This window comes from Lepeophtheirus salmonis, chromosome 14, assembly GCF_016086655.4.
Source record: "Lepeophtheirus salmonis chromosome 14, UVic_Lsal_1.4, whole genome shotgun sequence".
Lineage (NCBI taxonomy): Eukaryota > Metazoa > Arthropoda > Copepoda > Siphonostomatoida > Caligidae > Lepeophtheirus > Lepeophtheirus salmonis.
In genome coordinates this window covers 7,434,116-7,461,679 of record NC_052144.2, presented here as the reverse complement: position 1 = coordinate 7,461,679, position 27,564 = coordinate 7,434,116, and the positions used below count along the sequence as shown (strand labels likewise).

Sequence of the window (27,564 nt, the reverse complement as noted above, 5' to 3'; positions counted from 1 at the left end):
AAGATTAAATATAATTTCAAATATTAAACTTTCTAGTAAAAAACCAAAGAATGCTTAATTTGTGGGGGGGGGGGGTGTACAGCCATTTGAGCCCACCCCCTGGTGACTTCCGTGAGTTATGTACCACTTGTAAAATTCTTTCAAAATTCAAGTACCCTCTGGTGTGCCTCCAAGTATACCAAGGCTTCGCGTACCCCCATTTATATGATCTTTACCACCCATTAAAGGGCTTCATGAAACAACTTTTGTTTTTATCAACATTAATCTAGTGGTATAACAGTATTTTACTCCAAGTTATTATAAGCCTTACCTATATGTAGACTCATGCAGTTAAAGTTTATAAATCTTTTTTTATTGTTATTGATTTAAGGAGTGGGAAAGGCAGGCCTTGTAGTTTGGTCTAGCACGCTTAGTAATAAAAAATAAGTTTGTAAACTTTTTCAAGGAGTAAACCCATAAAAAACTGAGTTGGTGGGTTTTATTCTTTATTTATTTTAATTTTCTGAGGGTGAAAGGTAGGTAGCCTTGCCTTATCTAGCAGTTTTTGATAATAGTAATAATATTATCCCCCTTGCTTTACAATCAACATAGATCCCTCTTGAAAAATGCATCAAATGTCAACTAAATGTTCATCGAATTCTTTAGTTTTTATTGAAAAAAATGTAAATGAAAATGATAGAAAATAACTATCGTTTTATTGAAAGACATAACTGAAATTTTTATTTTTTTAATGGGATTTAATCACCGAAATTGGATCATTTATAGAAACTATTGAGTCCCATTGACCTTATTTTACGATGATGATGATGATAATAATAACCAGTCAATGTAACATTAATCTTATTTTATCTCTTTCTAATCAATTCTTATGAAGTTGACTTTAAACTCAATAAAAACTATTTTTTTTATCAACCACTTTTTATGAAGTAATGTTCTGTTGAGTTACCAAGTTAAGTTATGACGGTTCTATTGATACTGTTATAAATACATTCTATACAAAGATATAATCTAATATTATATACATACAGGTTTTAATATTTCCATACGATGACCTCACATCTCCCCCAAGACGACAGCTACCATAATATATTAACATTATTAACACATAATATGAATACACTTTACAAAACATTAATATACAACACCGAGGAATAATTATGTTATACGAATATTATGTAAGTCGTTTTTAAGGACATTCATGTTGATATGTTTTAGGAAGCGAATATTTCCTATCAATTTTTTCCCTTCTACATCAACAAAGTAGGATCTTCCATCTTCCCGAGTATTTTTAATTGCTCCACGTCTGTCTAAAATCTTTGTTTTTCTATTTTGGATCCTAACATGGTCTCCAGGAATCAAAGGATTTCGATTTGTAGAGGCGCGATTTTAGTAGATTTTGTATGAAAGGTCCTACTTTTTCGTCTTATCACTTGCCTTCTCAAAAATGGAATGCAACAGGCGAGTGTAGACAATTGGGAATGCTGGGACCCGAGTCCCATTCCAGGAGTGATGATCGAAATTAAGCTCAGTTATTGGATTTTTTGAGGATCATCTTCATGGATATATTTATGTATGGTTCATTCCACGAAGTAATTAATTTGATTCAAACTTGCCATGTGGTATCACTGATAGTAGTCCTACTCAGATTTGAAATATTGGATCCATAGCTTAATCCAACTCTTAGTTCTGAGTTCTTAAAAATTAAAAAATGAAGGGGTTTTGGTGATGCCAAGGGGCAACAATTTCCTCGAGATGAAAAAATCTTTAAATTTGCGTTTACAAGTTATAATCATGCAACCAAAAACCAAATCAAGGCAGACTTCTATAATTTATGCTGGTTTTTCCAATCACTTATTGATATTTTAAGAATCCGTTTGATATTTATTAATTCATGTGAATTAAGATAAAGTAAGAGAAGACACTATATAATCAATGAAGAGTATACAATCTTTGGAAACTCTTAACTGGAACGCAAGAAAAGTAGTTATTATAAAACAATATTGTTTTATATGGACTCAGGGTTGGCTAATTTAAATCAAATAGATTTAATTCATCGTTTAAATCATTTGATTTACAAAAATCATTGATTTAATTCAACTTTATATATAATTTTACCTGAATCCAAATTGATCAGGAATTATATAAAATACAAATTATTTTTGGATTAATTTTGACCATAACTTCCCTATCGACTTTACATTATTTCATAAGAATCGGCCAGTTATTTTTATATGATTTGAGACAATCTGACATTGTGTTCCATCGTGTTTCTTGGGTTATGATGATACATTGACCACCTTCTTCAATATCTAGTATGTACGATCAAAAAACACATTATATAGGCTTCTATTGATGTAACCGTATCTGACAACAAAAGGGTATTTACAGGAACATATGCATAATAACATTTGCATTCATATATAACCTCACTCCATGGCTTTTTTTATTTTTAGAGACTTCATATTCTTGTTCTTCATTTCAACCTTGATTTCTTTTCAATTTGGAAATATATATTTAGATATAATTTTGCTACTTTTAGGCAATTTACTTCATTTCACTACTTAAACTCCACGCATTGGATTTATGAATGATTTATAATTTTGGAAACATTTTTTTCCATTAGTTATTTTACTAAAAATTTAAATTAATTAAAAAGTAAAAGAAAATCAATTGACAGATATTCTTTATACATAAATATATTAAAATTGAATTAATAAAATTAAATTTGAGGATTATGTTCATATATAAATTGAAGTATATTTCCGACTATTCTCAATTCTGTGACTCGGGCTATATTTAATTTGGTAACTCCACAGCCCTGAAATATTATTACATAAATTTATTCAAAACAAATCTTTTCACCTATATATTTATATTCATTTACCCGTTATTTTTGTTATAAACTTAATGATTTAAAGTAACTATTTGAATACAGAAATTCTTTACACCTTGATCCTATGTCATTAGGACCTATGATTATTTTTATTAAGAACATCTGATTAAAAAAATCCGATTTAAAAAAAAACTAACCCTAGTACTCCTTGCTTTTTTGAATTTTCAAAAAGAGAGGTATTATTAAAAAAAATACCAATATCTTGCAGGTTACCGTCATTTATGTATATTTAAAAAAATATATGCTGACGAGGATTTAATCAATTTTAACATCTCTAAATATTTCCTAAGTAAAGTCATTCAATTGATATCATTTACCTTTTTTTCTTGGCTCGTATGATCATCATCATCAGGATTTTATTTTTGTTTTTGTTTTATGATCGAAAATTTTATTTTTCTAGTTTTTGGTATCATTTTGAGATACAACAGTTCACCAGTTTCTTAAATATTAATGATTTCATTGTTATAAAACCTGAAAGAAATTACAACGTTTCGAAATATTTTTAATCTTTCAAAGGAGAAAAACTTGCCTATTTTTGATAATTCTAAGTTATACAAATAATTAATATATTATACACTTATATATAAATGATCTCCATTACCATTTATAGTTAATTTAAGAGGCTTGTCAATATAAAAAAATCAACCCTTTTGTTGAGAAATCCACAAGAAAAAAAATGATTTACAAATTCGGAAGATTTTGCTCCAATGCCTTTTTTTAAATAAAAATGTTTAAACTGTCAAGAATTTTAATATTTTACTTTTAGTAATATCAAAAATATTGATGTTACTATCACGTTGACATCCCAAATATATGTTCAAAGTTACAAGAGTAAACATATTTCTATGGTTTAAAAAAGATTAAATATTTGTAATTTTACTTGTGACGTGTGAATATACAAGTAGGCTGGGATAAAAAAATAATACAATGAAAAATATAATTTTTCTTTTTCTAGCAATTTTACTTCATTAGAAATGATAATATGATATTTTACTGGCATTATGCACCCTTTTTTCTCAGCAAAATATTATTTGTGGTTGTGGGGTTGTTATAGGTAAGGCTTCGAGCTAATTGATGACGCTCTTCAATGGAAGTTTGAGACCTTAAAATTAATAATTTTTTAAATAAAAGCCAATCTATTTCTATGTTAAACATTGTATGTATATTGAATTTTAGTCACAACTAATAAAGCAGTTCGAATTCGTGGGTTTCACTCGACAAATACAAACAAATCGTTAATATGATTTATAGTATTACAATTACTCTATCGAACCTAAGAACTGTTTTTGAAATCCATATATGTACATACTGTATATTTTCTTCTCTAGGAGCGACTGAGTATCGAACTTACTCACATGGAGTTCAAAAAATAATTTGGCCACAGCGCATTGTCCATTGAGCTACGTCGTTCCATTTATTTTAGATTAAGATATAATGTTTACAAAATGTCAATATTTACTTTATTGTCTTTGTGCAATGTATGAATGAATATGTTCTTTTATTATAGATACAATATAATTTTAATGGTGGATTTTATAGTTTTAAACTCGTTACTATCTTCTTTTTTTTCAAAAATTATCAAAACCAATATAATATTAATAATATTATATCTTGATTACTTTAGTTTTACATAGTTTAATCGATAATTATCGAAGAATATGTAAGCTTATTCATCAATTAAGGGGACCATACAACATCGTGAATTTAAAAAATTGAAACAACTTTTCAGTATGGTAGTTTACTCCAAGAGTATTACATGGACGAATAGAGGAATATTTTTTTGGAGGACTATTTCAATTTTTCGTAAATATTAATAACCAATTGAATACAAATTTGAGGCTTTTATATTTTTAAATTTGAAGGAGTTTCTTTGAATCACTTATTTTTATAAAAATATTTTTTTGGGATAAACTATGTTTATAAATGATATTTCTTTGAGGAAATTGTTTGCATGCCTATTGCAAAATTTTGTTTGAATGACCTAAAATCTCCTATACCCATGTACTCTGGTATGAAAGTCTTAATGGCTCACTATCGAAAAGATTCCAAGGAAATGGACTCCAAATTTCTTATAATCGTAAATATATATATATATTACTACAGTATTTTATAGTTTATAATAACTCAACAGCAAAACTATGCATAGGTTTGTAAATCGTAAGAATTATCGGCATGTTAAAAATAACACAATAAAAATCAACATAGTAACCCTGCCAATTTGAAGAATATTTGAGAAGAGAAGTAGATTAGCTGCTAGACTGCGAGCAGCTGTCAGATGGAGGAAGTAAACTAAGGCCCTATAGAACATAAGTAAGAATGAATCCATTTTTGATCCTCAGTTCTAGTCTGAGTCACACCAGAACTTACACTAATCGCTCTCAAACAAATCCTCAGTGTTGCTCTTCATTATCCATGAGCTTACCCACTTTATACTTCGATGTTCTCTCCTCAAAAATTAAAAAATTAAATAAAAATGATAGCACCATTGCAAAAGAAAAAATCCTATCCGGATTACCCCACCAGAAAAAACCACTCCCGCTTTCTAATACATATTTTATTCACCTATACATAAAACTCTTCAGCAAAAATTTTCGTCATTGAGCTCACACGCTCGTTGTTACACTTTATACTTATACGTTCTCTCCTCAATAACGAAAGAATAATGATAACAGTTTGAGAAGATAAAAACAATGCTCAGGGTATCAAAAAAAAAACTCGCACGCTAAAATATTATTTTAAATTTACAACCCTGACTATGGAGACAGCTTTTTTAATATTTGCACTAAAAAACATGGGCTTTTGTTTACGTTAGATACAGATGAGTGTGATTTTTTAAATTCTATTTCTCTCTTACCAGGTTGCAGCTATTCTAATAAAAAACATGTGCTATCATTTTATTTCAAAATTTAAACAAAGTGTATTTTAAATACGATATTGAAATATACTTTTTTTGTCAAGTTTTTGAATTCTTGAGGTTGTATCAGGGGTGTCCTCAAGTGGTGGGCTGTAGCCCCACCCCGAGTTAAGAAATTTTGGCTTTATACTAGAAAATTTAATGTTTGTAAATATTTACATTAACAATTGAATATTTTTGTTTTTTAATTGTTTTTTCAAGAAAATAATTTCTGTAAATAACTGGATTTTTGATATTTTGAAACAAAAAATTTAATGTTTCAAATTAATTTTTTGAAATTTTTTCCAAAAAAAATTAATTTTTTGTGAATAACTATGAATTTTAGAAATTTTTTGACTAAATTTTATATTGGAAATTTAATTTTTCAAATTTTTTTTCCCGAAAATTTTTATTTTTTGTGAACTGTTTTCTAAAAAAAAATTAAAACAAATATTAAATTCTTTTTCAAAAAATATAATTTTTGTGATTAGTTGTAGATTTTTGAATTTTTTGATTTTTTCTTCGAAAAAAAGAATATATCCAAAAACCAAAAACCCCTATGAAATATAATCGTGCGGACGCTTCTCTGTATCAATCTGTACAAAAAAAAAAACCAGCCTGTATTTACTTTTTACTAACAAATAATATATATTTTAATATTTTCTAAATCTCTTTTTAATAAAGTAAATACCTAAAATTATGATATGAACTTCATTTAGCAACTAGTAGTCTAAAAAAGGGCTTACTATACCAACATATAAATATATGCATGTATGACCATATATTAATTTCTTATTTAGGTTTTTGATGCTTTCATTGACCGTTGCTATACAACATACATGCACATTTTGGCAAAGCTTCAAAAGGAAATATTGAGTAAAGTTAATACACAAATATATATGTATATTTTTAATAATTAATTTCGATCTAATGCATCTATCCTTCTTCAATATAGATAAACATTCCAAGGATATTTCTCATTTCGTTTATCTTTAATTTGATTTTGGCAAGAGGATTGGACGTTACTTGTATATACAATCACTGTATCTATATTTAACGGAGAAGATTATCGCGAAATAAAAGCATTTTAATGCCAATAGATACATAGGTATATACCTTGAAATCATTCAATTTTGACATGGGCAGTTGTAAAATATGTTGCAAGGTTAATAGAAATATAAGATAAAACCATCATTTAATCGGGATTGTTAGAATGGTTAATTTGATGTATCATATCGACTGCTGGGCAAGAAAGATAGATTTGTACAAAGCACGTAACCACTTACACACTATTTTGTCAATATTAAAAAGCGTGGTGGAAGTCAAACATCTGTCGTACACGTGATATGGTATAACTTTGTATTTCTATTAACCTTGGCGCTAGGTGATTTCATTCCTTGTAAATTCAATCCCTGTCTTTTAATTCCTAGTTATTTCAGTCTATGTAAAATTCATCCCCGGATATTTCATCCTCCCTTTAAAGAAGGATATTTAATGACACCATACGACAACACCTTTTGTGTACATGTCGAGGGGAAGGGTTGTAGTGTCCGTCAATCGAGGCCCTCAAGGCTACTGTCAGCCAGGACTGGGACGCCATGACAGAAATCTACATCTGCAGTGGGTGCTAGGCCTTCCGTCGCCTAGAAGCCATCATTGCCGCTAAAGGCAGCTACATTAATGATTAATTGAGCTCAGTAAAAAAATTATTCAATTTGTTCACTGATACTTAAAGTGTCAATTGGAACGACTGCTTTGGGGCAAATACAGTTTAATATTGTTAAAATATCCATTGGAGTATCTAAAAGGAAGTAAAAGAGCTTCAAAATGATTTCCCCCAATTCTAATGTTCTTTTGAACCCGTTCCCCTCTAATCAGGAATGTATTCGATGGTCATCATTTGACTCCCAATGTCTACAAAACTATGTATATATCTTCATACTTACAGAGTATTTTCAGAGAGATCTCAGCCTTAACGCTCGTACCAACGCCATTCCCTGCCTCACATTCATATAAACCAGCATGATGTCTATTCACATCAAACATTGTAAATGTCATTCCGTCACTTGATAGCTCTCCTCCGGCAGGAAGTTGGTCATTAATTTTTCTCCATATGATTTTTGGTGGAGGATTCCCCGTTGCCTTACATTTGAGTGCTACATTTGTTGCAGAACGAACCACGATGTTCATATTTGTTGGATCCATGTCTAACTTTGGAGCCACTAAAAAGATAGGAGAGAAAGTGTAAAGGTTATTATTTTCTTTGTCGGAGTATGGTTTTAATACTAAAATAAATACAATTTCCTATGAGAGGAAAGAAAGACAATATTAATATTACTTGCTCTCCCATAGTTTCAACTTAATTCATTAGTAAGGTTAAGTTATTGTAATAACTTTCTTCCATTCCTATTTTTTTTTTGAAGAACTTGGAAAATATATATATTACATACATACATGTAAATATTACACGGAAGAACACTCATTTTGTACAAATAAATTCAAGCCAGAAAAGAAAATTATCTTTAGGCTTAGAATCCAAAACTGATATCCATTTTTTTTCTCAATCATTTGAATTCTGAAATATATGGGACTATATGAATGTGACACTATTCTCGTTCAGAGTCATTTTTATCCTTAAAACAAACCCAAATTAAAATTAGGACAAATAAAACTTATGTAAAAGTGTTTTTTATGATTAAAAGGTATGATAATTGATTCTGTATCGTGTTATGAACTCGATATATTTCCATTTTTAGCTGGAAAAATGATGAAAAATAACAATCTTATTTAGATTTTTTCAACTTATTCATAATAGACAGTGATGAGGAATATCATAGCTTATATTATAGAAAAATATTCAATGTATAATTTAAAAAATATGTATCTCTAAGGATTTTTGTTCCATTTTGATATTTTTTATGTGATCCCATTTTTAAATATTAAAATTTTCAATTAATCGTGATCCCAACTCCCTTATGAGACTCCAAATACTCTAAAAAGAACTCTAGGGTGTCGGGTTGATTAAGGCTAGGGCAAAAACATCAAGTACGTTAAAAACCACCGCCGTACAGAGTATGTAGGGCCTTCTGAAAACTGCAAAATAAATCCCGGTCCCCCTTAAATTGTACACATCTTACTTTTTATGCTGTTTATACCAGACATCCCGATTTTACCAGGACTGTGCAATTTAAAAATACCCTACTACATACATTAGTAATTGTTTTTCTTTGATAGCTGCATAGTTAATGTACTTTTGAAATTCTGATACCATCTGATGTTCCTTTTGAAGTGTTCAGAGGTGGCCGAAATGCTTTGTGAAGTGGTGGTAGTGGTTTAAACCTATTTGGTTGTCCTGCTATTGTACAAAACAAGTTTTGGGCCGAGGTATTTGATTTTATTCTTAAATGACGGGAAATTTTCCCAACGGCAACTTTCCACACTCGCAATTTTCGCGAGGGGAAGTTTACGTGCACGATATAAATGATACTTTTGTAAGAGGAACTCTTCTCCCGATATCATTTATTTAAATATAAATACACTATGACGAATACCGATTCTGATACGATTCTTCTAAAAATTCTTGATGTTGATTCCAATACTTTAATATTTTAAATAATAGTTAAAAATACCATTTCTGCTATCAGGGGAGTTCATAGGATTATATTTTAGGTGGGGAGAGGCTTGGTTCTTAGAATTTTTTAGAAAAAAATCCAAAAATTAAAACTTTCTAGAAAAAAATCCAAAAATTAAGTTTTAAATACACAATTTGATATTTAAATTTTTTTCAAAATCCACAACTATTATCAAAAGTTAATCTTTTTGGAAAAATAATTTAAATATCAATGGCTATTCTCAAAAAATAAGAATAAAAAACAAGCTAATATGAAACTTGTAGAAAAAATAATTCCAATATTAATTTTTTTGGAGAAAAATTTCAAAGAAATATAGTTATTGAGCGAAAAAATTTTTGAGAAAAATTTAAAAATTTAATTTCAAATATTAAATTTTTTGGAGAAAATTTCAAAAATACATAGTTTTCATAAAAAATTTAATTTTTTGGACAATAATTCGAAAAGTTAAATTAAATTTCAAATATTAAATTTTTTCTAATAAGCACAAATTCCCTCATTTTTTATCATAACTTAGAAAAGTAATACTGGGTGCGGCGAAAAAATCTGTACATAAATATCAAGGTTTTTGTGAGTGTGGTAAAATTTTTCAGATCAAATACTCAAAAGAAAAAAAGAAAAAGAACAAAAAAAAAAAATACTAGATCTTCATAAGTGTCTTGGAAGCAGAGGAAATGCAATTGGATCGTGGGCAACGAATTTCAGTCCGCGCACTTTTGGACGCTGCCAAGAAACCAACAGGGAAGAAGGAGTTACTATGGGGCTAGACCAACTATCTGTACATGAACGTGGTGTTCCAGCAGAATGGTGCGCCTGCACTCACGTTCAAAAGGCCAGAAGTGGTTGGAGGACAACTTGCCTTTCTGGCCAAACAAAATGTACCCCCCTACACACTAGATGTCATCCCATTGGACCTCACTTTTTGAGTGCATGTTGAGGCCAAGGCCTGCACCGTCCTTCACCCAAATATCAACATCAACCAGCACAGGGATGCCATGTCTGAGGACTACATCCGCAATGGGTCCAAGACCTTCCGTTGCGCCTCGAAGCCATAATTAACTTAAATTTGATTAGGGTAGCCAATACATCATATTAGTTATTTTTATTCTATTGATATACCCTATTACAAATGGTTGCTGAAATACATCTTGATAAAGTTCTAGATTGAAAGTGTAAAGATTTTTTCATTGCACCCGGTAAATGGTTAAATACCAGTAATAAATAAAAATCGAAATCGCAAATTAAACATTATTTTCCAATGTCGATCCGGATTCCGATTCCATAGAAAACCCAATTCTCCGATTCCGATTAATCGTTCCATCACAACTCTTAGTACTTGATTCAATATGAATTTTATTTTCTCCCACAGACTTTTGTTACACCCATTACATGAATTCCAGGGAATGACGTTTTATTTTTTTGTTGTAATTTCTTACTCTTTCTAAAAGTATTTATTTAAAAAATGTGTAAAAGAAAACTCAAAGCCTCGCTTTGAAGAAGGATTAATCGCCAGTTCTTTGAAGACATTCTCTTTCATTTTTTTAGGTTCTTTCAGTTTTTTTCTTTTTCAATATTATAAATATTGTACTTAGGATATATATATCAGCCATTTCTACTCAACCTTTTTATATTTTGTCAAATCCATTGATTCCTGCTCTAACTAATTTAATTGGCTTAATTCTAAAATGATCCAATTTTTTCCAGTCTTTTCATATGGGACTAGGTAATCATTTTTTAATAATATAAATATTATGAGCACACCTTATAACACCTGTTAGGGTGTGGAAGCAAATATTCTTCAATTTACACAGCAAATTACGTGGTGGTCTGCTATCAATGGCTGACAAATACAAAATAAATTAAGCAGGTTATTCAAAATTTGAAAGGGGTCAACTGACAGATGCTTCTTGACAAAATAGAGTGTTATTCTAGGTAATTAGGTGGAAAATTAAAAAGGAACGGACTTATTGATCAACCTTCATATTATTAATATCTTTGTAGTTTTAAGTTGACCCTCTCTTTCCCACAAGAACGTAGGGTAATGCAATGGTACATCAAAGAGAACTAAGTAAAGTACGCACTCAAAGTATTTCATTGAATATAAATTACTCAATAAGATGCGATGCCCGTTTAATTTATTCTCTTTTTTCCCCCTTTCATCATTTATCTACTCAACTCGATCCTTACAATCTACTCAAGTCGACACAACACTATTCTAAAGTAAATTTTATCTATAATTATGAATAAAAATATTCATTCCAGCCTCTTAGAATGAATATTTCTCATAATTATTTCGGATTTTTATTGAATCCATCTAAAAATAACATAAGATGGTATTTATTTATTTCTTGCAACATATTGTGAGATCCAATCAGATAAACCTCTTAAATAAATTCGATATAATAAAAGCTATATAGATAATATGTATTGTATAGGCCTGACGTCATGACTTAATGAATAGTAATATGTATTTAATCTATAATAGTTATTCGGAGTTTTGGTATAAAATACGTAACATTCATAAAAATTAAAAGCTTATTATTTGGGTTCTAGGAGGATACCCCTTAAACATTTTCACCTTGGATAATAATGAATTGGATACATCATATCAGGGAAGTTGTTAGCTTTCATCATGGGGGGGGCCTAAGAATGTTAAAAAAGAAACCAAAAATAAACATGCTAACACTGACAATTTGGAGAATGTTTTGGAGGAGATAAAAAATTATGCTCAAGACGTTTAATTAGATCAGCTACAATTAACTCCGTAACAAATCCTCAGGGTTACACTCCCTCTTTTATGAGGATACAAGAATGTTCAATGAGGTTATGAATATAATTGAATCTATTTAAAAAAGAACGTTTACTACTCAGGAATTAAATAATAATGACAACACCTACGGAAAAAAAATCACCAGTCAGATTACCCATTCCAAAAAGAACGGGCCTGCTAAAAAATTCAACGGATTTACATCACTGAAGCAGGGGCTTCTGCATGGGTAGGTTGGAGGGTTATATTCTACAGAAAAATAATTTTTGCTTTTTTCTAAAAATTTTAAAGGTCAGAATGAAAAAAATTTATGCGAAAATAGGGATAAATTTTTTTCTTTTTCTAAAAAATGAAATATTTGGATTTTTTTCCCAAAGAATTTAAGTTTTGAAATTTTTGTGAATAGGTATGGATTTTTGATTTTTTTTTCAAAAAAAGTCCATATACAAAGCCCCTAAAAAAATATAATCCTTCAGACGTCTTTTGAAGATAAATGATTTTTAATGAAGGATTTACAGTACATTGGATGAGTAATTGAATATTCCAGGGATGATGGATGTATTTATGTTGTCATTTTAAACTATTTCAATAAAATTACTAAAATATAATTCTTCTGTGGTACATTATAAAGTCTAATGCTCAGAGTCATATTCCTCAAATACCTAATAATCATATTATTTTAATGGGTCAAATTGAAATGATATCAATGTATAGTTGGTAATTATAATGACAAATTTTGTAATTAAATAATATATCTTAAGACGAAGACATTTTTAACTTGTATAATTTTCAATTTGTACATAAATGGCAACTCTTACACCTCTCAGATTTTGCGGGAAATTTTTTGGCGGTAAGGTATTCTACCTGCAATCTGATTGGTTGTTATGCAATCTGAGTTCAATCCCTCTCTTCTAATATAAAAAGAGAACCGTTAAAGATATTTTTTTAATAGTAAAGATGCATGATCTTAAAAAAAGCAGTAGAGTTTTCATCATGCTGGCAAATGATTCATTCAAATTTATCAGATTTGAGACCTTCAATCAGTCTCTGTTCTGTTAAATATAAAGTTAAAAAGATTCAAGGGACTGGAAATGTTGATGATAAACCAAGAAGTGGACACCCAAGGTCTGCTCCAAATCCGAACAGCGTCTGGGAAGTTAAATTAAAAATATAGAGAAATCCCAACAGATCAATGGCAAAAATGGCTAAGGAGATCAACGAGTCAAGGACTTCGATGAATTGAGTCATCCATAAGGACCTAGGGATGGTTTCTCTGAAAATTAGTTACGGTCAGAATCTCCCGGAAGATGCACCAATGACACTGATTCAAAGAAGAAAAAAAGTTTTTTTAAACTCTTTGCACGGAGAGAGGAAATATTGTCTTTTCGGATGAGAAGAAATGGAACCTGGATCAGAAATTCAACCGTCAAAACAACAAAATCATGGCTTCATCATCATAAGATATATACCTAGACCAAAGAACAATTCTGAAACTAGTTAATAGTCGATAACTTTTTTGTTTGGGAAGTAATTTCAAGTAAAGAAGATATGCTTCCTTTAGTTTTTATTCCAGAAGGCCTCCGTTTGAATACGGGTGATTACATTTCCTATGTTTTGGAGCCTGAGGCCACTCTGTGGTTTAAAGCCAATTCATCTTAAACAATTAAGGTGCCCTTTCAGCAAGATGGAGCTCCAATATATATCAGCGTTCAATGCCAAGGGTGGCTTAATGCAAATATTCATTTTTCAGACAAACCTATGTGGCCCCTTGAGTAGAGATCTTAACTCCCTCGACTAATTTGTGTAGGGTTATCTCGATTAGGAGGTAAAAACTTGTCAATATTTAAATTTGAAGATCTCCTTGCCTCAATTCAGATGGAATCTTTGGTGTATACAGCATGTGAAACATTTCAATCACGTCTAAGGGAAGGAGGTAGTTATATTGAATAATTTAAAAAATATGGAATAAAATTAAATAAATTTTCTCAAATATTTAGTCAGAGTTTTTTTTTCTGTGCGAATAATCTATCACTCAATGTATAAAATGTAACCCTTTTACTTATAACAGATCAGTTCCTGGATTCCTTCTCTACAATATTCCATTAGTAGATGTATTTAATCAATAAAACATCTATATAGAAATCGAATTGATAATTTTATCTATGTAAAAATCGTTGAGGATGTACTTTGGAGTGCTCCCAAAAGAATCCCTAGACATATATGATGGATCACTGATGATATAATTTCACGCTCAAAATCCAATTAAGGCAATGCAATGTCTAGCAAATATGGTTTCTGTCAAGTACAAAAATAAAAAAGTATAAAAAATTACACTTGTTGCAACTCACCCAAAGGTACTGAGCGTTAAAATTTCTCAAATTTATCCTCGATGTGGGAATTTTAAACGAACAGTCATATTAACTAATTGCTAATGATTTAGTAATTCAAACAAAACCAGCAATTAACTTAGTACATTATTATAAAAATATTATTTTTTTAAAATTAATTTTTTTCTCTCAACCAATATCTCTAAGAAAAGTCGACAAGAATGATTGATTTTTATTTCAAAATAATTGTGATGTTCATTTTGTGGTAATAACTTTTTGGGTGTTAGAAAAAAACTCTTCATAGTGTTTCCATACTAAATATTGTTCTTATATGTTCTCACATGCTTGTTTAAAAAAATATCAAAATATTAATTACTCATATTTAAAATATTGTAAATAAAAACATCGTCTATGTACACTCATTTTTTTTTTGCAAAATATATCTTCAAAAAAAAAAAAAAAAAAAAAAAAACTAATTAAAAAAGTTTTTTTAAAGAGTCTAAACCCTTTCATTTATTTTTAGTTTGAATTATTTTAGTCTTTTGAAAACACGACTCTAACATTAATTATGATTATTAGTGGTCAGTCTCCTCGTGAGTTTATTTTCTGTTTATGTAAAGAAATATGTCTAAAGAGTGTGTCTCTTTAGACATATACAGTCAAACCTGATTAGACGAATTTCTATTCACGGACTCCAGGACCAACGTTTACAAAGTCAGCAAGTCTGAAACCTATGAGAAGAAGAAGGGATATATCAAAAACGGCAAACTGGACCCTGGCCTGTAGTGCCTGTCATTCAAATACCGAGGGATCAAAGCCACTTTCAGCTAGCACTGGGACACCTTGGCAGAAGACTATAATTACAGCAGGTGCCAGGCCTTCCGCCACCACCTGAAAGCCATCATTACCACTAAAAGCAGCTACATTAATGATTAAGAGAGCTCAGACACACATCTATTTATAGTATTAATTTCGTTGAAATTCTAATGTTAATTAACAAATTCTATCTTGTTAAATTTTAAAAATGAACGTGTTCAGATTTTAATGTACGACTCGGTAGTTATTTAAGTTTTTACTTAGATGTTCTCTTCTCAAGAATTAAATTTTAGTGCTAACAAATAAAAAATAAAATATATACAATCATGTTCATGATGGAACTCTAAAAAATAAAACTTAAATTTCGATTAAATTAGAGTGATTTTATAGAAAAATTTAATCCGACAAGTATTTTCACATTTTAAAATAACAAAATGTCGGCTGAATTTAAAGTATTGAAATTTGACTCTATAAGGTGTTCGTTAAAAATTAATCAGTGCAACTCCATCTGAACAATTATAGGAACATTAAAAAGAAATATTAATTTAAAACTGTTTTTTAATTTAAATTAAGAAAATGATAAACTACTGTTGTGTATTTAGATATCAAAATGGTACCAACAACTAATCTTTTACTATTTTAAAAAAATCTATTTTTCTAGGATTGAGCTTTATTAGAGATATGTATACTAGATCCTAATTATCCTTTAAAAATATGTTATTACATAATTATGTATTCATATTTAAATGGTGGATCTAATCAATAAACTATAAAAACAGCAAGGAAATGATATTTCTCTGCAATTATTCTACCTTTGCTTGTACCTTATCTATTTAAAATAGAAAAAATTGTAAAAATATACAGATTTGAAATTTTAAGACAGCTCTATTTAACAACCAAAACGATTTTTGTTTAGATGTATTTTCTCCTAAGCTAATCATCCGATTTTAAAACAAAAGTCTAATAAAAACTGAATAAAAGAATAATATTATAAAATATTGATTGAATTTCAATAAAATTTTTTATACCAGTTATCTTACATTGGCGTCAATAACAGTCTCGACTCAATATTGGAAACAGGAGCAGTTTCTTTTGGCAGATTCCAAAATTCCTCCCAGATCCTTTTTTGTGTTGTAAGAGGTATCTATTGGTGTGTATCTCAACTGCATTCTCCACAAAAAAAAAGTCCATGGGCTGAGGTCCAGTGAGCTTGGAGGACAAACAAAGAGTCTAAGAAAGTTAAAAAAAATTATCTCATCTTGTGATCAGCACGCTTTACTGTTAATTCATAATCATTTCCAGATTCTTACTGACTCTCTAGAACAGTGTCCAGGTTTAGGAAGTTTGCAATCTCAACATTGTTTCGTCTGATGCGGATTTCAATAAGGACACTCTGCCTTTTCCACTATTGTGGAATAAATACTTGGTTAATCGTTGCCATTTTTTTAATACCTGCGAATTCTTAATATTTTGTTGTTAAAGAATGGCTACACACTGTGTATATCGAAATATATGTAGGACTTACAAGACAAGACGGATTCAGACCCCTTTTATATTATTGTAGGCACTGTGAGTATATGAAGCTTCTTCTTTTATTACGAAAGCACGCCAAATTTAACTTGGGCGGTGAATATGAAAATGCATTTCAACATAAAAAGATTGATCTCTTAGAGATGAGTTTATTAGCCTTTCAAGTTGATAGCACTGACATCCGTCGTTTCTTTGAAAAGTATGGATGTATCACTTGAGCAGTGGGTTGATGGTGCGTGAGTTACGTTAGCTTTTTCATCCAAATGCTTCAAGATATTGAAAAAAAAAATAAATCTGAATTTGACAGGGAACTCCTTGCCGTTGGGGAAGTGTTGCCTGACTTCCGTAAGTCCTCGGAAGGAGTGAATTTTTATATATTTACCTATTACAACCCTTTAGCACCTGGTTTTTGGTCTCGTAATCTGTCCTGGATTTCAAGGTAGTTCAGATCCTTCATCTTCATATCGAAATTTCACTGCAAGATCCTTCATAAACCAGGCATATCAAATTTAGTGGCGGACGCATTACCACAGCTCTTAGCCCAGTTGGAGGAGAGGCATTTCCTTTCCTTGAAGATCTTGTGGGTGACCAGGGCATTATCTCATCTTTGAAGTCTGTAGTTTTGTTCCAGGTAACTTATGACGAGATAATGTGGAACCATAACGCATTTGGTTTTTGGTACTCTGGAAAATTTTAGAGCTATTGTAACGTCGAGGGATTTAAGGCAAACGGCCCACGGGCTTTTGCACCATGGATTCAAGTCGACTCTCTGTGAAATAGTAAAGTCGTCTGCATGGCCAGATCTGAGGGCTGATTTCAAGTCTTGGTCCTTGGAGTGTTTGACACGTCAAAAAAACAACCCCTCCGTTAGTTCGAGAATATCTTGCAAGGGGCCTCATGGATTCGAGGGGATTGGCCTGGGCTATTTTTTCGAACTTCTCCAGGATAGTTTGACTTTTATGGAAGATCCCTTCATCTTCTCCAACGTTTTGAACTCGCTGATGGCGTAAACGGTAGTCCTGCAGACGCCCAAACGCTGGGAGTGCACGAATGGAAGTTTGTCAATCATTTTCTGGTATCATTTTTCTCGACTTGTACATAAGCTATAGAGCTCAGGCTGGTTCTGTTTTGTAACTAATTGTTTATGCTTGAATATATCGAAATATGAATTAATTTAAATATCTCAACCTTAATTAGTTATTGAATTAATAAGTGTTCAGATTTCAATGGACCACCCGCTACATATATAAAAATGATTCTCTTCAGATTTACTTCAGTATCTATGTCGTTCAACTAATTTGTAATAAAAATATGTTACCAATTTAAATTCAATAACTTGAGAAATTAATAGAACTAGGGAAGTATATTATATATTATTAAAATATGTAATAAGGAAATGAGATAAACTTAATAGATATGCAAATATACATAAAATTAAAAATCATATGGAACAAAACCTTTTAATAGCAAATACATACTTATATAATATATAAATAAAATTAAAAAAAGAGTATTAAAAATTTTACATATTTCAGGAAGATGAGAAAAATAAACTTTTCATAAAAATTATAATGGCTCATAGATGCCTTAAATATTCATGTATGAGGCTCGTAAAAAAAATCTAGACTAGTATTTTTTTTCTCAAAATTGAGTTAGTTATTCTCCAACAAATAAGACTTAAGTCAACAAAATTTCAACTTTTTTTTTGCTTTCGGATTGAGATGCTGCGTTTCTTATTTTTTTTTACTTGAAAATGATTTTCTCAAATTTCTACTTTTGTGACCTACTGAGTGTTTTTTTGAAAAATATTTAGATTACTTAGAGTTATTTATCGTTTTGAAAGATAAGTGAATAAGATATAAAACATAATTTGTATTCTAATGTTTTCAGCTTCAAAAGATATTTTAAATATGTCTCTTTTTGAATCAGCGAAACTTCCTTACAAGTATTAAAAAAAAAAGGACTAAAAATGAAGCCTTTCTAATAAATTCCTCATTATTTGTTACATGAATAAAAATAATACATAGTTGTAAAGTGAAGGCAAACAACTTTCATTCATATAATAAATGAACATCTCAGAAACTTTAAAAAATAAATAAGATTTGTTGCTAGAAAAATGTTTTTTTATATTCAATATAAAGGGTGGGAACTTTATAAAAAACCAATACGATTTAAAAAAAAAAGATTTTCTTCTAAATTAATGATCAGATTTTAATAAAAAGCAATATCAAATGAATGCTGAATAATAAAAAAATATTATTCAATATAAATGTCTTTGACATCAATAACAGTCTCAGAAACGGAAGAAGATCTTCAAGACAGTCTACTTTGACATATTCAGGAATTCCTCCTAGATCCTGGACATCCGCTTTGATTTTGTGTTGGAAAAGGATCTGTTGGTGTGCCACTCTACTGTGCCACACACAAATAAGTTGAGTTTGACGAGCTTGGAGGATAAACACTAGATCTAATAAAGTCAAAAATTTTTAAAAAAACGAGGTCGACGTTGAGTTTTTTGAATTTTGTATGATTTTTATCACTAGTCATTTGCCACACACGTTCTGATCAGCCTTTCAGTTAGTTAAGATCCTTGAAAAGGGCCCTCATCTTCAATTATTTTTGCAAATTTGTAATTATATCCATATCTTTCTGGTAGTCTGACCTTATCTTGCACGCTTTGTTGTTGATTCATAATTACATCCAGAATCTTTCAGTTCTTTTCTGACTCTCTAGACAAAGGATCTGTCTAGGCTTAAGAAGTTTGCAATCTATACATTATCTCGTCTGGTTTAGAATGCAATAAGGACTCTCTGGTGTATATTGGTGTACAACCACCTCCTTCCCTCAGGCCAGGGCACTGAAAATGTGTCGTGTAATGGGTCTTCCAGTACACACGACCAAACCAACAAAAGAGTGGTTCAAGAAGAATCATATTAAAGTCATGGAGTGGCCTAGTTAGTCTTCAGTCCTCAATGTCATATAAAATCTTTATTAGTGCACAAACTTACAAAATCGGAAAGGGATACAATGCATATTTCCTTAACTGTACATATGCTATTAATGTTTTTTAATATTTATTGTATAATTGTTAAATTTAATTGAAATTTTCTAACTTTTCTTACAACAAGTTTTTTTTTTCACTCTAAAACTGAAAAAATATAACATTTTTTTAGAACCCATTTGAAATAGTATGAGGTTTATACTAATTTATCTCTGATTCAGTTATATTCTAAAACAGGGATGTACAACCAGTTGCCTTCGGCTGCATTGCAGTCTGCTTAATGTTTAAGTGCAATCCCCAATTCAACATCGCTTCAAGTAGTAGTTCTTTAGTAAAATTGTCACAATATCATGAAAACGCGTAGAAAAAGCATTGAAGAATATTTCTCAAATAAAAATTATCCCTGTGGAATTTTTTTAATTCACCACTGATCTGTTAATGTACATCGTACGGACAATACATTTAAGCCAAAGGAGAATCTTCAGACGTCGTTCTCTCTAGAAGAATTCCATTTGTTGACAGACTAATTTATGACTAACGTCGTTAACCAGAAGATAAATCTGATTTACTTATACCGTCTGCGAGACTGCAAGCCGAACTACTGGATCCTGCTCTGAAATCAATAACTGATGCTGCTAACTCTAATACCGTATATCAAACAGTCATTCAAGTGTTGAAGGACTGTACAAATTTTTCAATAGTTTGCCAAAGAATCATATTGAACTTTACGTCATCTTGCAATACTGTTATTTCTACTCTCGAAGATTAGTTTTTTAGATTATGGGAAGCCTCCTAATATAAGATCTGATGGTGGTCCTCTATTCCTAAGAGAATTATAGGACTGGCACAATAGCAATACTATTAATCACGAGATCTCTTCTACCTACCATCACGATTTCAATGGTCATGCTGAATGCTTAGTAGGTGAAATGAAGCATTTATTTGAGAAAACCAAAATTTTTAAAGGCTTTCGTTTTGCTTTTTATATTTGGAGAAACACACCTCGTTTGGACGGGATTTCACCAGATCAATGATTATTTGGACGTCGCCAGAGAACCAAAGCTCCTGCTTACGTTCAGATTATGAACGTCTTAATACTCGACCGGAGGGAATAATGGAAAAACAGAAGCAACTGGCCAATAAACGATCAAAGCCCTGGCTTGTAGTAGTGCCAAAGCGATGGATAAAATTTGAGACAAGTTTCTGTCTAATTTTTTATTTTGCATCTAAACGTCCAAATGAACCTGGATAATATGGATCAGTCCTATCCTTAGACCCAACTGGAATAGTACATCAAAGTAATCTTTCGTAAAAGACATAAATATTTCAATTCTTAACATCTCATGTTTTATCATTGCATTTAATAAATCATTGTTATTTTTTAGTAATCTTTTGTTACTCTATAAGGTGTTTAAGTAAAAATTTCCTCTTTAGTCAAAAAATAGTTTCTAAATAAGAAAGTACCCTTATTTTTCTTCCTTTCAAAAAGCGTTTCCATTTATGACGTTTGCTAAGAATCTACCAATATTTACAAGTAAATATTTCTCCATTGACCTTCATGAAGCTTTAGGAAATAAGTAATGAGTTTAGATGAAATAACATATATAACCAGTAATTGTATACCTCATATGTATTATCTTTGATTTATGGCTAGTACTTCAAATTAACTTATCAAATTTTATCATAATTTACCCTCTTGTTCAAACAGGTGACTAAATCAACAACAATTTTTCTGTGTCATAACACCAGCAGAAGATCCCACGGAGTGGTTCCAAGTCTGAGGCTCTCTAATTAATCAACTTTGTGCTTAAGTATTTAAGTCTTGCAGCAAAAGTTTAGATTCATAACCATATTGATATTTGAAGTTCAATATGCCTTTGAAAATATCATATTCCAAGATTTACAAAATTGAGTTCTCAGAAAAGTCACGGAACAAGTGTTTCTGACAAGGAAGTATTATTTAAAAATAATATTAATATTAAATATTGTCAAAAGTTAACACATTTATGTTACATTTAAAATTGAAATGCTTATGTCATGTATCTTTTTGTTGTTTAAGAAGAAACCACTTGACTTTTTCTAAAGTCTATTTAATAATTTATTATGTTGTATGTATGTTTATGCATGTATATCTATGAGAAGAGAGAGTATATACTACATATGTATTGTAGGAGGAAAGATGGATAATCAATATCTGTATTTGTATTTGCTCGAGTTTCTCTCCCGGTATTTTTCTTTTCACAATGTTTCTTTGGGCTTTAAACTGACGGAAAATTCCGTCTTTAATGATTATATAAGTAAATTGCATTTAATTGTATATATTTCGCCAAACATGAGCTTAGTCATCACTTATTATTTCAATATACTTTCTTGCATTTTGGATGGGATTAATAGCTATGGGTGCTCTAACAAACAATCCGTATACTATTACTAAATTAGTAAAAAATATGATTCTAAATATGTTTTGTATTTTCTATAGCAGTTATCATTATTATTTCATTCTTGAGAAGGGAACGCCTAAGCAAAACCATTATTATTTACCCATTTTAACACATATAGTATGAAAGTCAAGGGTAGGATCCTGGGTGACTTAGGAAATGAGTTTATTAACTATTAATCATTAATTTAAACCCAAAGACCATGTTTTAGTCAATATATCCGTCCTCGGATTCGATTGTGAGCTGTAATCGGTGGCGTAAGCTCTACAGACACACTGGATGTACTTGCTCTCATAAAGGCACAGGTCTTGTTGACAGAGATCTTCAGGGTGCAGGTCCTTTTGTGGTATCTCCTGTAGGCCTTGGACTCCATGTGCGCCTAGATGGAATATTTTAGGGATTTAAGTCTGGGCTCTGTGGCAGCCCGAAGTCTTTTACCCTGAAGTCCATGTTGGCTTGGAGCCACACTTTGTTTTTTTTACGGTATGGGTAGGTGCTTTAACTTGTTTGACAACTCAGGGAGAATCACCAACGATAGATCTGATCCATCGGAGAACTTTCTTGTCCTAAATTTTGACGTCCTCATCAGCCTATATCCTAAAGGGAACCACAAGGGATTAATGGACTTTCTGTTGGATGCAACCAGGCCTAAAATCATGACTGAAACAGGGTGTTTGGGGGTGGAGACATATACGTGCTTCATTGCTACATCCCCAAATGCAACTACTCCATTATTTTCCTTGTTGAAGACAGAGTCAACAGAAAAGGTCTTCTCATCAGAAAAGATCACAATGACTCCACAGGCTCCCTGTTTCCTCCTGCCCTTTCAGAGCCCTCGACAACGATGATGGGGACTTATTCATCTTCATGACCATGTCAGCAATGAAGAAATTCTACTTTTTCTTGAAAAAACGACTTGAGGTGGTTGCCAGACACAAAGGGCTCCTGGAGAGTACTTGATGTCCTCCCTTACTTTCAACCGGATTGACAGATTGTCAAAATTTACATCATAGACATGAGTAAATAATAGGGTTGGCCAGTTATTGTTTGACTAAGAGTAGATTTGAGGATCGATATCAGTGTTATTCCTATCTATGTCCTTGCTGGATATGAAAAGACATTGGGGCTTATTTTCTTTATTGAAACGTGATGACAGCTAAGCTGCTCTCCTTTCAAACAATTTCAAATTGTCAGGATTACCATTTAGATATTTGATTTCTCTTTTTAGCATACCAGAAGGTCATATTTTTACAGCTCAAACTATTAGTGATACTAATAAGTATGAAGAAAATGATAGTTGAGATGAGCTTAAAATTTATTTCTTACTCCTAAATTTATTATTATTTATTTAAGGGATCCGGATATTTAATTTTTTCTCTCCGGGATGCAGCTCAAAGTCAATTTCCCGGGAAAGGTGAATGTATGTTCAATACACAAGATTTGTATTGGTTTTCCTTCATAGTACATATTAATAAATGAAGCTATACCAAGAAAATAAGTTTATACGTATTCAAAATAAAATAAAATAGATGTAAAATACGTGATTTAAATTTCAAAAGAGGTGTTCAGAAAATACATATATCTTATCTATTTAATCATGGTAAAATTGATATTCCAATCCACTTTTTTTTTAAACTCTACCAGCTGGGAGATACAATGACTACATAACCCACAACTGGTGCAAAGGGAGATCTACATATTATTTAAGAAGAAAAAACGAAGTATTGAGATTATAAAGGAAAAACAGTTGTTGCATGTCCTCTTTCTTATTTTTGCCTATTATTTAATAAGTCATGGTGAGTTAACATCTCCCTCTGAAAGAAGAATTATCGCCTATCTTTGATGTTCATTGATTTTAGAATGTATAATAAAAAAAATAGTCCAAGAAAAATTACTATTGAGATAGTTGCCAGTGAGGGAAATTGCCATTAGGAAAATTTCTAGTCATTTAATAACAAAATCTAAATACTTCAGCCCAAAACTTGCATTGTGAAGGGAAGAGCCATCTAGCAGAGCTTAAAAACAACTGCCGCCACTTCAAAAAAAAAAAAAAGGGCCCTTCCAAATATTTCAAAATGAACACGGAGCCCATGGGTTGCTTAAAACTGCGAAGGGGCCTCCATGCAGGCTGAAAACCCCTCTACCACTTCAAAAAGTATTTAGGCTCCCTTCAAATACTTCAAAATTAATTCTGAGCTCATGGTTCCTTTAAGGCTACGGCTAAGTCATCAAGAAAGTTTAAAACCAAAGCTTCTATTTAAAAAAACTCCAAGCAGGTTCAAAACCACCGCCAACACTTCACAAAGTAAGTAGAATACTTCCGAATACTGCTAAATAAAATCTGGCCCTCTGGAAATTGTACATATGTTAATTTTTATAGGGTTTATAGTATATTTACCAAACATCCCGGTTTTACCGTGACTGTTCCATTCAAAAATACCGTACTATATAAATGATTGATTTTCCCTGTTAGCTTCGTAGTTAATGTATATTTGAATTTATGTAACCATGTGCTTCTCATTCATTTTGAAGTATTCAGAGGGGCCTAAACGTTGTGTGAATTGGCAATAATGATTTTTAACCTGCTTGGTAGCCGAGCTATTGCACAAAATACATTTTGGCCCAAGGTATATTTTGTAAGTAAATAATGGAACATTTTCACAATGACAATTTTCTACATACACTAATACTACTTTAAACGTAGAAGGTTCTCCTCTTAATAGCAGTTAATTCACTTTCTTCCTCCAAATATTCAAAATGGTCTTATATCCGCATTACCATATCTATCGCTACTGCCTTTTTCTCGCGATCTTACACAATTCCCATCTCCACATGATATATCTAATAAATGTACTCAATACTATAATATATGAAAATCAAAATAAAACATCATCAATAAAATGCTTTAGATATATCAACGTTTTACATATCTGTTATAAAAGACATGATGTATTGCAGCAAGTCAATACTCACGTTGGCTTTCAGTTTGAATATACTAAACCAGTCTGAGACAGCTAAGATTTTTAATGGTCAAACTAATTCGGTCATTTAATTTTTTTTGGTATGGGCTAGTCCCAAAGAACATTCACCACTGAATCGGTGATACAAAAGTATCGATCGGGATCGTTCTTATTTGAAATTCGGTCTAGACCGATTCTATAGATGAATTGTTGTTTCAAAATTGTGAGCATCGGCGTATTAATGTCATACTAAGTATAATGTGTTGCATAAATCATATTTGTACAACTCATCAATCAGGAGTGTGGATAAAATAGGTCCATCGATTGAGAGTATAATATTAAAAATATATCTCAAACTTTGGTTTCTTAGATTGATTGTCCTATGTATTTTTTATTTTTTTATTTCGTTCTAACACTTAAATACCGAAGTAGTTACGTAAAATATATACATAAAAAAAAACATTTTAGTTTAAAATTAAAGCTACAGGGTAACAATTACTATTGCTCAGAGCTTCTTAAGGCTTTAGAGTTTTGTAAAGCAAAAATATAAAGCCTTGGGGTTCGATGAAACTCCTCTGTTCCTTTTGGAAATCCCAAACAATACTATTTGTTTGTCAACATGCATTAGCATGTTCTGATCCTTTTATATCTAACGTTATTTATTAGGGACTTTAAAATACCAACAGCGAGGCAATCCACGTTTTTTTCCGTCCCCCCTTCAAAATAAATTCTGCTGACGGCCTTCTCACTGAAGCTAAAAAAAATTGTTAATAAATATCTTACAAGTGGTACATTGCTAAAGAAGAAGTTTGATAATCCCTACTCAAGACCATACCCAACATTCTAATGTCAAAGTGAAAAGGATCAAGTGACGAAGGAGGCTAACATATGTGCTCAAAATTTTTTTTTGCACCATTCTTGCACTTGTTTTATGTGTAGGGTGTGGCAATATTTCAGATTTGGCTAACAAAATCTCGAGACACAATATTTTTCATTTACAAAAGCTAATTATGGAGCAACTTGTAAGAGTTATTAGTTACAAGATTTTAAATTTTGTTTCATTTAGAGCTTTGTTCTGTTTGTGTCTGGTTTAAGCCGTTCTCGGTCCAGATAAGGTTGAACAATCTTAATTAAATACCTCTCTCATCTTCTAAAATACTCCCCCAGCCTCTAAACTCTTCATTTGGTACTTTTATGCTTCCATTCATATATTAGATAAAATAATATGATACAAATGTTGTGCATATATAAATATAGAATTTTTGTTAAAATTTACGAGTAAAGTATGTAATGAACAAATATCAAAGCAGAACTTCCTCATTTTCTTTTAAATTACCACCACAGTACATTAGATTTGAATATATTTAAAGTATTTTACCATAATGGAAAAATAAAAAAAAATAACTTTTTCTTGGTGTACACACAGTATGAAAATTTTTCCCTATTCTTTTTCCTCTCTCTAAAGTTGTTATATAAGGTACATAATTTAATAGTAGATATATGTATATATTTGTAATTCCATGATACCAATATTTATGTACCACTTCCAGTAAACAACTAGGAATATATATATATGTAATGATAGGTTTGATGTTCTCTAATTAACTGACAATATATTTTATCTTACATAATTTTACGGAAATTTATATACAATTTTTTATGCAGAAGTTATATATTAATATATCCAACAATCTTTTTCCTTCAAGTGTTCATAAATAAATAATTTAAGTTAAAAGTTATTCTCTAAACGATACTCTTTAAATTGGGTTGGCATCGAGACTTTTTTATCAGGTATATTCGGAGTCGGTTCTTCGGTCTCTTCAATTTGGTTGCCAACTCTTAAGAACCCGTCTATTCCTCCAATATACCTATCTGTCTACCATGTAAATTATATATACTCTGTATTTTCGTGAAACTACTTTCCAAATGATTTTCCATGATTTTGAAATTGAGTTTTGTAACTTGGAGTTTTTTTTTTCAATTTTAGCTTCAATCTTTGGGAATGATTCATCCGTAACCGATAAAGTCTCCTCGATTTTAGGATTCAATTTTTCAACAGCTTCCCTTTTTTTAATCTTGAAGTTATTTAGAGTCTTATCCATTAATATATCTTTGACATATTTTATTTGTGCATAAAATAATCTTAATTGTGCTTCTCTAGACTTATTTTCTTCGGTTAATTTTGTGTCCTTATGATATATTATACTTTAATGCTCTTCCAAATAGGTGTTTTTCTTGTATGTTAGGTCTCACAATGCTTAGAGAGGTTGTTAAGTATATGTCACTGCGCCATGTAATGATGGGGTTGAT

The 27,564-nt window shown here is 30.9% G+C and overlaps 1 protein-coding gene across 1 annotated transcript in view; it reads right to left on the bottom strand.

Annotated features, from left to right (window-relative positions):
• LOC121129144 (limbic system-associated membrane protein) overlaps positions 1–27,564 on the bottom strand; it is a 359,843-nt gene that overhangs the window by 67,685 nt on the left and 264,594 nt on the right. The window contains exon 3 of the mRNA XM_040724824.2: positions 7,733–8,008. Within this exon, the coding sequence (XP_040580758.2) occupies positions 7,733–8,008 (276 nt within the window). The remainder of the gene's footprint in view (positions 1–7,732; positions 8,009–27,564) is intronic.